Genomic DNA, 13,738 nt, shown 5'->3' on the forward strand with positions numbered 1-13,738 from the left:
AATTTACAAAAATATGAAAAATTAATGTTGAGATTATGCACAAAAACTAGATACCAGATAACATAATAACATCAATTTGATTTTTTTTTACTTATATAACTTATGGTCGACACCAAATGACTTCTAATCTAGCGGTATCAGGTGGTGTCCTTCATCTTTGAAGTTGCGGATTCAAGTCCTGTTGTGAACATGTGTATGTTTTTGATTGAAAAAATCAAATATCCTCTTATTTTTTGTTTCTATCCGTTTTTGTATTCATTAATCTTTTGTTTTTATCGATCTTCGTATTATTAATATTCATTAGATCAAGATAAGTAATAATTGTTAAAATAATAATAATAATTCCACATATCCTAATTTATGTTTTAATTACTTGTTTTAAACTTTAACCAAACCTAATATACTTTGATCTCACATTTCCACCTCACAAGGCAAAAAGGTAATATGACATTTCAAACAAACGCAATAAAATTTCATATCCATATTTTTTATTTAAAACGATATATTTTTATCTACCAATAATAGTTGACAATCCCATTCCACAATTTTCTTCTCAACTACAAATAGAGCTGGCAAAAACTGACCCAACCCACCAACCCAACCCGAACCCAACCCAAAATTAGCAGGTTGGGTTGAGATTTTCAACCCATTTATGTTAAATGGGTCAACCTGTCTAACCCATTTAATTAAATAGGTTGGATCGGGTAAAAACTATCAACCCGTTTTCAACCCACCAACCCATTTAACTTTAATTTATATTAAATTTAATAATTATTAAAATATTATCATGTATTAATCTAAGTATTATTTTATAAATTACAATGTTTGTATTATTATTTATGTTTTAAAAAAATGGAATCCTAATTTCTACCTTTTTTCTTGGCATCGACAACACTAGCCACTCTAAAAAAATCTCTTAGAAATTACATATCTTTAACGTTATTTGAATAATTTCTTTGTATATGTGAATTGTGATTGTGTTTTTGTCATACTTTGAAATTTTATTTAAGTCTATAACTAATTTAAGTGGTGTAATCCTTAGTTAATTTATTTTTTATTTTATTTTAAATGGGTCAACCCAAATTTAACTAATTTATTTAATAGGTTGGTTTGTGAATTACATAAACGGGTCAACCCGATTACAATCCATTTATCTGAAAGGTTGGGTTGAGTTGTAAATGTCAACCCATTTAAATAAACAGGTTGGGTTGGGTTGAAATTTCCAACCCAATTAATAAATGAGTTAAACCCGAACCCAACCTAGATCGATCCATTACCGACTCTAACTACAAGGGCAGAAAAGTAATTAAAACATACCCAATAAAGGCATTATTCTCGCGATCCTTCGATAACAATCACATAGCAACTACTATATATACCATTCCTCCTCCATGGCACTTCACTTCAACCACCAAAACTTCCCTCCTTCTCCGGCGAATCATGGCGCGTTACGAACTAGACCTCACCATTTCCTCCGCCAAAAACCTCAAAAACGTCAACTGGCGTCACGGACCTCTCAAGCCTTACGCCGTCGTCTGGGTTGACCCGAAAAACAAATGCTCCACACACGTTGACGAAGAAGGCGACGAGTCGCCGGTGTGGGATCAAAAACTCATCATCCCTCTCAACGATCGAATCGAGGATTCCACTCTCTACATCGACATCGTTCATGCTAACGCGGCGGAGGACACCAAGCCATTGATCGGCTCCGCCAAGCTCAAACTCAAGGACGTCGTTGATGAGGTCGGAATCGGTGAGTATTATGTCGATACTTTAAAACTCAAACGTCCCTCCGGCCGCCCTCACGGGAAGTTGGAGGTGAAAGTCTCCGTTAGGGAACCGAGCTATCGTGCGCCGGATCCTTACTACGCACCTCCATACGGCGTTCCACCACCACAATCACAATACCCAGCTGCTCCGCCACCTTACGGTGGGGGTTATCCCTACGCTGCTCCGCCGACTGGGTATCCGTATTCTCCGTACGGTGCTCCTCCGCCATACGGTCAGCCTGGTTATGGGCAGTCTGCTGGTTACGGTGGTCAACCACCGTCGTACGGCGAGTATAAGGAGGAGAAGAAAAGTAAGTATGGAATGGGGACTGGACTGGCGGTTGGTGCGGCGGCGGGATTGGTGGGTGGGCTGGCGATTGCGGAGGGGGTTGATTATGTGGAAGATGAAATCGCCGAAGATGCCGCCGATAAAGTTGAGGATGATCTCGGGTACGACGTCGACGACGAATAGACAATTAGACTTTATCCATCTTTTTATTTTTTCTTTCTGTTTCCCTTTTATATAAAAGGGAATCGATGATGTTTGTCTAATGTGTTTTTAATCATTAGTAAAAATCAAGAATTGCATGAATTGAAGTTGTTACTTGTTTGTTGTTACATGTTGAAAATGATAAAATGATATGATCCCAGTTAATTACATTACATGCATTGATTGATATGTAGCTTTAGCTTGTTCATAGATGGATTCATTTCGTAATATCTCATTTGAGTTAAATTAAAGCTGAAATTGATCTTTAAACTATAGTCTAATTTAGTCCGTTTACTTTTTTGGGTTGTCTAATAATTTGTTTTTGTTTGTGTATATTACTTCATTATAACATTTATAACAATGCCATACCAAGTCATAAGGATGTAATAGATATAGTTTTGAAAGTTGAATGACCTTTGATTTATAAAACCAAGTTTAGTGAATAAAACAAATACATTAACAATTGAAGAATAAATCTTAACATTAGCCTTTTTTAACAACTTTATTGGCACTTTAATTCTTTTGTTTTCTCATATTTTTCACTTTATTTCCAGACATTTTTTACACGTTTTTTTATTACACGAAAAATAGAAGCATCTATCAAAAAGATGAAGAGAAGAAGGGTTGTTTTTTCGGTCAATCACACACAAAAGGGTAAACATCATCGACATAAGGTTAGTGGGTGTGAACAACATGTTAAATCACATCCAATACCAAAAGTTGCCACCTCATATGTCATGTTATACATGGTGTTATAAAACCAAGTGAAAAAATCGACAACATGTTATAACATCCATTAATTTTTATGCTATCATTTTTTTAGATTTATTTTTTAATATTTATAAAAACAAAATTAATTTTATAAAACATGTTATTTCAATAACACCTAATTTTTTATATTAAATATAACATTTAAAATTCTAAAAAAACATTACAACAGAAAAACAAATGACATTTAAAGACAAAAAATTATTACTATTTTTTTGCCACTAAATTATTCATCTTCGGTATCATTGTATATATATATATATATATATATATATATATATATATATATATATATATATATATATATATATATATATATATATATATATATATATATATAATATGTCAAGTCTTCTTGAAGTTGCTTGTGTTTTTGTGCGTTTTGAATATCAACGACTCTGTAAATATTTTACTGTCTCAGGTTGAAATTACACGTGTCTGAGTTTCTTTAGCCATATACTCCGCAATATTTCGTCATTTATCTTCAATCACCATGTTATGCATTATGATACATGCATACATAATATCTCGTAGAGTTTCTAACTGATATGGTTGTGTCGCATGTTCAACTATGTGTCCTTTCAACTTTAGAACTTCAAAAACATGTTCCACATCCTTACGTGCTCATTCTTGTATTCCTTTGAAAAAGTTGTCTTTTGGTTCTACTAAGTGTGTTCATGAACGTGGAATATGCTGGATATATTCCATTTCCATTTAATGTGAAAGGAGCATCTACTGTCTTTCCTCACAAAAGATCATCGAATATTGGTGACTAATCAAGAATAATGACGTCGTTGTTGGAACACGCTACCTCGAAAAAAAGCATGTCAAATCCACAAATATTGGGAAGCAACGACCTCTAATACCAATGGAGATGTTCCATGATGACCACTTGCATACTGGTCTTTCCACGCCACATGACAATTTCTCCAGTTTCAGTGTGTGTAATCAATGCTTCCAAGCATACCTGGAAAACCGTGTCTTTCTTCATGTGCCACATATAGTTGTTTCATATCATTCAACAAAGGTTTGCGCAAATAAACTCTTGCCAATCTATGCAAACTTTCTCTTGTAGTTTTCTCATACATTCTCATATAATCGTCAATAGAATTAGACGACTCCCTCATAGCCATAAGCTAACTGCTGCATCACATTTTTGCAACCCTGTGAATCATTGCTTACATCTAGCATCATATCTCATTTGGAAAAATTCATACCTAAATGTATATTTAATAGGTAAAAAATGTATTTAAATTACGTAAAAGCTACATTTACAAATTACAAAACTTGAAAGAAACAATACATGTTTTCCAAGGCGTTGGCTATCCATACAAACACATTTTTTTCGCAAATGAAACTTTCTTTTGAAATCATGTGGATGGTAGACACAATTATCTGCAAAATAATTGGGAACTAGATGTTGATGTCCCTCTTCGTGATTTCTATTTAACATCACACATCTTGGTAGTTGATGAGCAAGATCTGGTTGTAGCAGCACATTCGTATAATACTGTACAATATTGGTACATCGTAATGACGGCGATATCGTCATTGTCATCATCGTTGTACGGGTGGAACGGATGAAACATATCCATATTTTTGGAAGTATTGAAAGTTTATGAAATATAGAGAAAGAAAATAATACAATGAAATAATGCGGTATAGAATGTATGTATTTATAGGTAAATAAAAATTAATTAAATTTTTTTATCATCTAAAATGACCGTTTATTGGTCAAAACCCGTTTGAAAATGTTCGAATTCGTCGTCATTTTGCACGTTGCAACTCATTACCTTGGCAACGTATAACAACACAACGGGTGAGGGGGAGGGGGCGGTGTTGCATACTTTACCACACCGTTAAGGGTGTTCCACGTCGATAATAACGGGGGTTAACGACCGCGTACCACATAGTCTAATGGAGACCAAGAGGCCGCGGTTTTCAAACGGTAAAAACATATATTAAGTAGAATTAATACATAAGTAATACTCGAATTTTGTTCGAAATGAAGTGGTAAAAAACATGTAAAATCATGTAAACACATAGTTTTAAAAAAGTGTAAAGTTGAAGACGTAAGAAAATATATGAAGACAAAGCTGTAAAAAACGTACAAAAAGTTGGTCAAAATTATTAAAAAAAAGGACTAAATTTGTAATAGAATTAAAAGTTTGTGTAAATTAAAAAAAAAAACATTTTGATTATCATAAAAAAGCTATTGTACTGGTTCATAATGATGTAATATATACACGATCGAAACAAGTTAAAATATTTATAGGCTTAAACTAATAGAAAAAATATAAGTAAATAGATATTTAAACAATATTTTAAGAACCAATTTGAACCTTAGTAAACAAAAAAGTCCGAGGCAAAACACCTAAAACGTAATTATGTGCATAATAAAACTATTTTTTAACGTACTGTTTTAGCTGTTTTGACTCCGTTTGAACCTTGCTGCTAAGCTTATTAATTAAGCACAAATATTTTAAACTATTGTTGTTTAATATAAAGTAAATTAGATAAATATCTAGACTAACGTTTTCTAGTGCAGGTAGTACTGGAACGATTGTTTGAGATGAAACTAGACTTTGGAAAAAAGATGCTTAAAAGGTTTAGAGATATAAATACTATTGTTTTTATGTTATTTATGAAGGCTATATTTGGAATTCCATATACGGGAAAGAATAATGCTAGTATTATTCTTTTCTTATGGTGACGGTTGATTGAATTGAACACTTCGAGGCATTATCTAACGACTTCTAAAGATATCGCGTCTAGTACGTCTATCAAAATAAAGAGTCAAAACTTATTTTATAATTTTAACACAAAACTTTTATAAATAGCTGGTAGGTGTAATTTTTATTTATTGATATAAGTATTGCAAGTTTTGAAATATGTGAAATTATATAAAATGACAATTATTTAAAAGAATGAATATATAAATATATTTTTAAGGGCGATTTTGGAAATTGATTTAAAAAATTCAGTATTGTTTTGTTAAACACAACATGAAGCAGTTTTTATATTTGAAACATTTTTTTTAAACTAAAAGCCAAATACTTGTATTTTCAAACAAATTTTTTTTGTTTAAACTAAAATGTTTTGTCAAAAGCTAGAAGTTTCTAGACGTTATGTGTCAAACACACTTAATATATCATCCTAAACATCATTTAAATGATAGTTTACAAAATAATGTGATATTAACATCACACTTCTGTTGGGAAAAAAAAAAAAAACAAAATAGGGTTATTGGAAATCTGGATCTCAAACAGGAATCGTGTTAACATTTTCCTTGTTTGATATTTCGACCCTATATGCCTTGGGTATCACGAAATCCAAACTGGGATAATTCATGATGTAACAATTCTGATTTTAGGCACAAAATCAAAATCAATTTTGAGAAGAAGGTGAAGAAAAAAGTGTTTCCCGTTTTTTTGTGTTTCAAAGGAGTCGTTATTTTCCCGGATTTATCCTCTCAACGGATAAACGAGAACACTTTGCATCTTTCAAGAAAAATAGATTAGTCCTTGAATTTGCATTTTTCAAGAATGACAGATTAGTCCTTGTTTAGTAAATACAAGTGTGCACTCCTACACCTCCCAATTTGTATTATAACTAAAACATTATTCTTGAAACACTTGTTAAATCCATTACATTAAAATATATTTAGTGACAAAATCACCAACAACTTCCTCAAACTAACCATTCATATATCAAATTATCAATGGTGTACACCAAGTAATAACATATACAATCTAAAAACACAAGATTCACACAACCACATTCAAAGATCCAAAACCTTAGTCCAATAAAAAAACCTAATCCAAGACCCCATTCATAAAACCGAAAAAAAAAACACTCAAAATAATATAAAAGAAAAATTAATCAAGAACACGTCAAAAGTCGCTTAATGCCGGTTTTTTGATCCGATGTAAGTCTTGAAGGAAACTTAATAGTAAACTTAACCCTTAAGTTCCCTTTCTTTGTGGGTTCTTTAGGCATAGGCATCCCTTCTCCTTTGACAACTTCTTCATAATTTGGGGAAATTACAGAGTTTATGGGAATTGTTAAGCTTCTTCCATCGAGCGTTGAAACTTGCACAATATAACCGGTTAAAGCTTCACATAATGATATCTTTTGGGTCATAACAAGATCATTTCCATCTCTTTTTAACACCGGATGCGGTTTTTCATCAACTATGAAAACAAGATCCGAAGGAATCACACCTCGCCCTTCGTTTCCTTTCTCCGGGAATGTTATTTTTGTTCCCTTTTTCCACCCCGCTTTTATATCTATTGTTAAAATCTCTTCCATTGTAGTTGTTCTCCTACAATCAAAACAATTAGTATTTTGTCATTTTAAATGTATCCGTAAAAAAAATTATTCTTTTACCAATCCCTGAGCTGATACATAGGCCCAGAAGAATCATGATATCATTATATAAATCAGATATAAATCAGGTACATAGTAGCCTGCTAGGTGGCTGACATAAGAGTCTAGCGGCCACAAGGAGCCAATCTACATTGGAACTGAAACTCCCATGCAGTGTGTGATTTCACACTGGATAGACTTTCGAAAGTATAATGTACTGAAAATTGATTGACATTGCTATAAATGGGTAGATTTTTTTTTTCATAATGCGAGGGCTTAATAAGAAAAATAAAATATAAGTATATTGTTATTTCTTGTATTTAAGGCGCCAATTATAATCCTTGACATGTAAAGAAACAAGTGATAATCAAATTGAATGCATAATTTGAGTTGAGAATTTTGGAAAGTAAAATCAAAGATGAAAACCAGAACTCAAACTCACCCAGTATGATCAGCAACATCTCGTGAAATCTTCATCTTCTTTGTAGTTCCTTTATACAAATCCTCCAAGGTACATGGCAATGGTCGCTCAATTGTGGCGGCTTTTCTACAGGGCATACTGGCGGAGGCGGAGAACCCTTCTCCACCACCACCACCACCGCTTCTGAACTGGGAAAATGGATCTTCACTGAAAATACTCCGGGAAAATGAACTTGATGAACGTGATCCTCTCATGTCCCTCATTCCCCCAAATGGGCTCGAGTGCCCAAAAAACTCTGAAAATATTTCGTCTGCATTTCGAGGATTAAACCTAAATGTCGCAGAGCCTCCATCTGACTTGCCGGAAAACGCACCAGGGCCCGGTGGTGGCGCCTGCCCCTTCAATCCATCTTCGCCGTACTGATCATAAATGGCTCTCTTCTTCGGATCACTCAAAACCTGAAAGTATGTAATTCCGATCTAATTTCAGTAATCGATTCAAAAAGTTTATCGATGCATTAAACCCTTGCTTGAAAATCACGTATTCGGAAAATTTAGGTTTACATATATGCCAATGCACATTGATCGGTGTGAAACTGTGAATCTATACCCAATTCAAATTATAATAATCGGTTTCAAAAGTCTATGAATTTAATAAAAAACCTTTGTATACATTGATCGCTTTGAATGTATACCCAATCAATTTCAAAAATTTATACAAATTCAGTTGAAAACCTTGTTAAATTGACATTTACATGAGATTCGATACATCTCGGCATTGAAACACATATGTTGATCGATGGATTTCAGAATACATACATCGTAGGCTTCAGAGATGGTTTTGAATTTGGCTTCGGCTTCTTTTTTGTTATTAGGGTTCTTATCAGGGTGCCATTTCATGGCGAGTTTACGATAGGTTTTCTTGAGGTCATCGTCTTTAGCATTTCGGTCCACCTGAAGAACCTTGTAGTAATCCACACCCATGGCTGCTCTCTAACTCTTTCTTTCTCTCTGTATATAAAAGTAAACTTAGTGATGAGATTTTCAGGTGTTTTATTGCAGCTGGATGGTGTTTGTTGGGGCTTCAGGAAATGACAATCTCGCTTTCTCTGTTCCTTGTTGGCAACAGAGGATGAATGAAGGAGTGTATATTTGAGAAAGGAATGAATGAATCAACGAATAAAAAAGGGTAAATTACACCAATCGTCCTCGTCCAAGTGCCGAAAAGCACGTTTAGTCCTTATTTTCGAAAATTAACTCGGACCGTCCCTCGTTTGTTATAAATGTGCATGCTGCGTCCCTAATATGCGACTTTATTGCGACTTCAGTCCTTGCCATATTTTAAATGACCATAATGCCCTTTATGTATTTATTTTCTAATTAATTTTATGTTATTTTTATTATTATTAATTAACAAATAAAAAGAATAAAAAAAATATAGTCCCATTTCATATCCAAACCCATCTCCACACCCAACCCACCTTCCCATTACTGTCTTTCTTCTCTAAAGTTTTCAAAAAACCCTACAACCATTCATCCTTAAGATGAACCCTCTCTGCATCCATCACCATCTCCGATGAACCCTCTTTGCATCCATCACCATCTTCGGTGAACCCTCTCTCTGTCTATTGTTTGAAGAACACTTAATCACCACCGTCAATAAAAATTAACACTACCACGGCCTGAACCACCACAGGGAGACTGCAGAACCACCGGAAACTTACCTTCCTCAGCCTTGCAACTCTTCACACTCGCACACTTCCACAACTGATCTGTCCCATAAAACCCCTTTGTAAACCGAATAAAATTTGTTCCTCCCTAACAAATTCGACACGAAAACCTCAGGTAATACTCCAGCGAAACATACATCAGATCTAGGGTTTGGAACTGAGGTGGAGGTGGAACTAGGGTTTAAAATCAAAGATGAAGGTAGAAAATAGCAGATTTGTTCTTCCTTTTCTATCGGTGAGGGTGAGGGAGAACACAATGACAGTGGTGCAGAGAAGAAGGGTTTGACTGGAGTGCAGATGAAGGGTGGTACTTCAAGCGTCGCCGGAAGTGCAGATGAAAGGTGGTCACATATCTAGCTTTCAGTAACACCATCTCAGTCGCCTCTTAGGATTTCAAACCTACGTATGAAGTCGTGGATCTCATTCACTTATGCGCTGCCATCGATCTCCATTGGCTAGGGTTTCTAGATCGACGATGCTAAGACTGATCTCCTTCTTCACCTGTGTTCATATTTACTTTCGAAAGGTGTAAAGTTTTTGGATTATGTTTTAGTGAGAGGAGGTATTGGAGGTGAAAGATGGTTTTGCTCGAGGAGATGAAGGTGATAGGTGGTGGTGCCTAACGAGATGACGGTGACAGGTGGTGGTGTCGGAGGTGCAGGCGGTGATAGGTAGTGGTGGGTTATTTGTGGAGAACCTTGTAGCAGAGATGGGGAAATGGAAGACAATAGGCGATATTTGATTTATTTTTTTATTTTTTCAATTTAAAACTGATAAGTAAATAAAAGAAAATGAAAAAGAAATTACTAAGGGTAAAATAGTCATTTCATGTCAATAGGGACCAAGCACACAAGAAAAAAGAAACTCAGGGACGGTCCGAGTTAATTTTTAAAAATAGGGACTAAATGTGCTTTTTGGCATGTGCACTAGGGACCATTGGTGTAATTTACCCAATAAAAAGACAACACCGAGACCCCAGTCTATAATTTTATATTAATAATATTTTATAGAGTTAATATTACAAAAATTTTGGACTATTTTATTTTTTATATTTTTAAAACTAAGCAAATTATTCTATGAAAAAATTTATCAGGCTACTCTATCCTGGTTCAAAACGGCATGGAGGGGCTCGGTGGCATATCCTAGGGATGTCAAAAATCTCCGTGGGACTCCACTCCTGTTGGCCCCGATACCGTAAGAGACTAAACTAAAAAAAAAACAAAAAAAGGGAGTGGGAGCAGGGGCGGGGGTAGAGTTAAACCCCATTTATTTTTGGGACCGGGATCGGGAGTCAGTATTTCCATCCCGTACTCCCGCAGGGGCCCGGTTGTATATTTATGTAAAAAATATATATTTAATATAAAATACATATAAAAAATAGATTTTGTAACTTTAGGTTTAGTGTATGTTTCACTTTTCCGTTTCCAATTAATGGATGTTGAAGATGTAACGAATTAATCATATATTTTCGGACATGTAAGTATTTTATTATTGTAATGTTGGATTTGTCGTAATTTATATTTGTAAGATTGTTGGAATTGTCGTTTTGTAATGTTGGATTTTTAATTTTTTAGTTACTAAAAGATTAGGTTTTAAGCTTTTAAAGTTATTAAAAATAGTTTTTTTTTAGCCTAAAACAAAACAATTTTTAGCCAAAAAAATGGAATTTTAAGCCTATAAATCGGGGGAATGGGGGCGGGACCGGGGGCTATGTAAACGGGGGATCCGGGGGCAGGACCGCGGACAGGGGTAACAACTGATTTCCGGGGCGGGGGCAGCTATTTCCGCTCCCGTTTGGTCCCGTTGACATCCCTAGCACCTCCTCCATGTTGTGGCCACACCAGGAATATTGGCTTGCCTTAACCCCGTGGTCTTCTGTGGAGAATAAAATGCCAAACATTTAATCGTCTATATTTTCCCATAAATTGATATTTTATTAGATACCCACAATATACATACAAGGTACAATAATAAACAGAAAATGGCTAAACACTTGCGCCGGACTATAAACACTAATACAAATACACATACACATAATACATTACCCCCCCCCCCCCCCCCCCCCCGACTTGCAGATTGAACGGGGGAGATTCACGAACATTTAAGATGGAACGAAAAACCAAGGAAAAGAGGTGACAGTAGGCTCTTTGTAAAAATGTGTGCATATTGAGAAGAAGATTGAACATGAAGAACACGAACATGACCGACGATAACTTTGTCACGAACAAAATGAACATCAATTTCGATATGTTTGGTGCGTTGATGATGAACCAAATTGGATGACATGTAAACAACACTAACATTATCAAATAAACGATGGTTGCCTTGGCATGCATATAATGAAGCTCAAGAAGTAAGTTGCGAATCCAACAAGTTTCAGCAACCACATTGGCAACCCCCCTGGTATTCGGCTTCAACAATAGAGCGAGATGTCGTGTTCTGACGTTTGGAGGACCACGAGAGAAGATTGTGACCTAAAAAGACACAATAGCCAGATGTAGAGTGTCGAGTCAGCGGATACCCACCCCCGTCAACATCAGAGTATGTAATGAGAGAGTGACTTGGTGAAGAATATAACTAAAGCCCATGAGCAGTAGTACCTTGAACATAGCATAAAATATGTTTGAGAGCGGTGAAATGAGGCTCTCAAGGGTCATTCATGTATAGGCATATTTGTTGCACAACATACGTGATGTAGGCTGATTGAATTAAGATGATGTAATGTATCGACTAAGCTGCGATATAAGGTAGGATCATGAACAGCGAACCAGATCCATCAAGCTTAGCAGATAAATCAGCCGGAGTAGAAGCAGGTTTGCAATTAGACATGGAAGCACGATCAAGAATCTTGGATGCATACCTATACAATAATGAAGATCCCCAAGGTATGACATAGAGAACTTTGCACTCAATAGGGAGATAATACTAGCTAGTAACTCGGATTAAGATCCAGTGAGGACAATATCTTCCACATATAATAATAGGTATGTTGTATGAGAGCCATGTTTGTATATAAATAAAGAAGTGTCACATTTTCTATGAACGAACCCAATACGAGAAATGAACATGGAAAATCGCTAAAACCAAGCCCTAGGAGCCTGCGTGAGTCCATTAAGAAACCTTTGAATAAGACAAAAAATCTGGTCGAGTAGGACCTAGAAAGCCTGGTGGTTGTTGCATATATACGGTTTCCTGTAAGTGCCCATGAAGAAAAGCGTTCTTCACATCAAGATGTCTAATAGGCCACTTATGAGTGTTGGACAAGGTTTCTAAGCCCATAACCATAATTGGTATATAATTGAATTGACAGTAGCACGGTCCTTTTGAGTTGCCTTCAAATCTGTCAATTGAATAGGATGACATTTAGGGAGAGAAGAATGATTTATTAATTTATTACTTGGTTAATAAATTAATTAGAAATCAAAATAAATGATTTATTAATGTATTATGGAAATAATATATATTAATTAGAAATCATATTGTTTAATTAATATTTAATCAGAAATTAATTTGGAATTAATTTTGGGGTTAAAGGAATTAATTAAAAGTGAAGGGACTAAAGGTGAAAATGTTTAATAATTGAGCATTAGGCAATTCTAGAACCTCCCTAAAGAGGGGGGAACGAAATCTAGAGTGTCTCTAGGGTTTCCTTAGGCTCTAAGGGTGCCTTGGAGGCCTTAGGGAGGAAGTTAAGGGACTAGGGTTATCTTGAAGATACTTGCCTTATCCAATACATTCCTAACACCTATATAAACCTTCCTTAGGGTTGAATTTTGTCCATTCCTTCTTTTTACGTGCCTTGGAGGAAATCTTGGCTCCTTCCCCATCTCTCTCTCTCTCTCTCTATAGTTTTCCTTGGTTGCTAGGGTTTGTTTGTGAGCCATTAAAGGCGCGACACTTGTAGCGCTTGCTACCAAAGGTTTTCAAGCTTGGATTAAGATTGTTATTACTACATAACAATCAAAGGTATTTTTACTAACCATAGATATAAATTTCGATTATAATATAGGATTCTTAGGGTTTTTCCTTTTGATGTTCAAATACTTGTATGTTTAATTAGATAACACATAGATCGAGACAATTATGGTTGCATGCACACATAAGATTGTTTGTTATGCTTATAACCCATCAATTGTATCAGAGCCTTGGCTTGTTTTATATTGAATTTGATTCCAATTTGTTTGAACTTGATC

General features: G+C 35.1%; 2 protein-coding genes across 2 annotated transcripts; one reads left to right on the top strand and one right to left on the bottom strand.

Annotated features, from left to right (window-relative positions):
• Positions 1-1,382: 1,382 nt before the first annotated feature.
• On the top strand, positions 1,383-2,427 carry LOC111881702 (protein SRC2 homolog). Its single transcript, XM_023878088.3, has one exon. It carries the CDS (start codon positions 1,441-1,443, stop codon positions 2,239-2,241), a length of 801 nt encoding a protein of 266 aa, XP_023733856.1. The 5' UTR covers positions 1,383-1,440; the 3' UTR covers positions 2,242-2,427.
• A 4,286-nt stretch (positions 2,428-6,713) lies between these two features.
• On the bottom strand, positions 6,714-8,976 carry LOC111881705 (uncharacterized). Its single transcript, XM_023878090.3, has 3 exons — positions 8,635-8,976; positions 7,838-8,274; positions 6,714-7,351 (listed from the first exon to the last, which is right to left on the bottom strand). The coding sequence occupies exons 1-3, from the start codon at positions 8,797-8,799 to the stop codon at positions 6,910-6,912; spliced, it is 1,044 nt and encodes a 347-aa protein (XP_023733858.1). The 5' UTR covers positions 8,800-8,976; the 3' UTR covers positions 6,714-6,909.
• Between the last annotated feature and the right edge of the window lie 4,762 nt (positions 8,977-13,738).

Source organism: Lactuca sativa, chromosome 8 (genome assembly GCF_002870075.4).
Source record: "Lactuca sativa cultivar Salinas chromosome 8, Lsat_Salinas_v11, whole genome shotgun sequence".
Classification (NCBI taxonomy): Eukaryota; Viridiplantae; Streptophyta; class Magnoliopsida; order Asterales; family Asteraceae; genus Lactuca; species Lactuca sativa.

What these genes read in the sequence shown, in the direction of transcription:
- LOC111881702 (XM_023878088.3), top strand. Translation starts at nt 1,441, where the DNA reads ATGGCGCGTTACGAACTAGACCTCACCATTTCCTCCGCCAAAAACCTC.
- LOC111881705 (XM_023878090.3), bottom strand. Translation starts at nt 8,799, where the DNA reads ATGGGTGTGGATTACTACAAGGTTCTTCAGGTGGACCGAAATGCTAAA. An exon ending in CCATCTCTGAAGCCTACGAT is followed by an intron (nt 8,275 to 8,634) that starts GTATGTATTCTG and finishes ACATACTTTCAG; the next exon opens with GTTTTGAGTGATCCGAAGAA. An exon ending in GATGTTGCTGATCATACTGG is followed by an intron (nt 7,352 to 7,837) that starts GTGAGTTTGAGT and finishes TTTTGATTGTAG; the next exon opens with GAGAACAACTACAATGGAAG.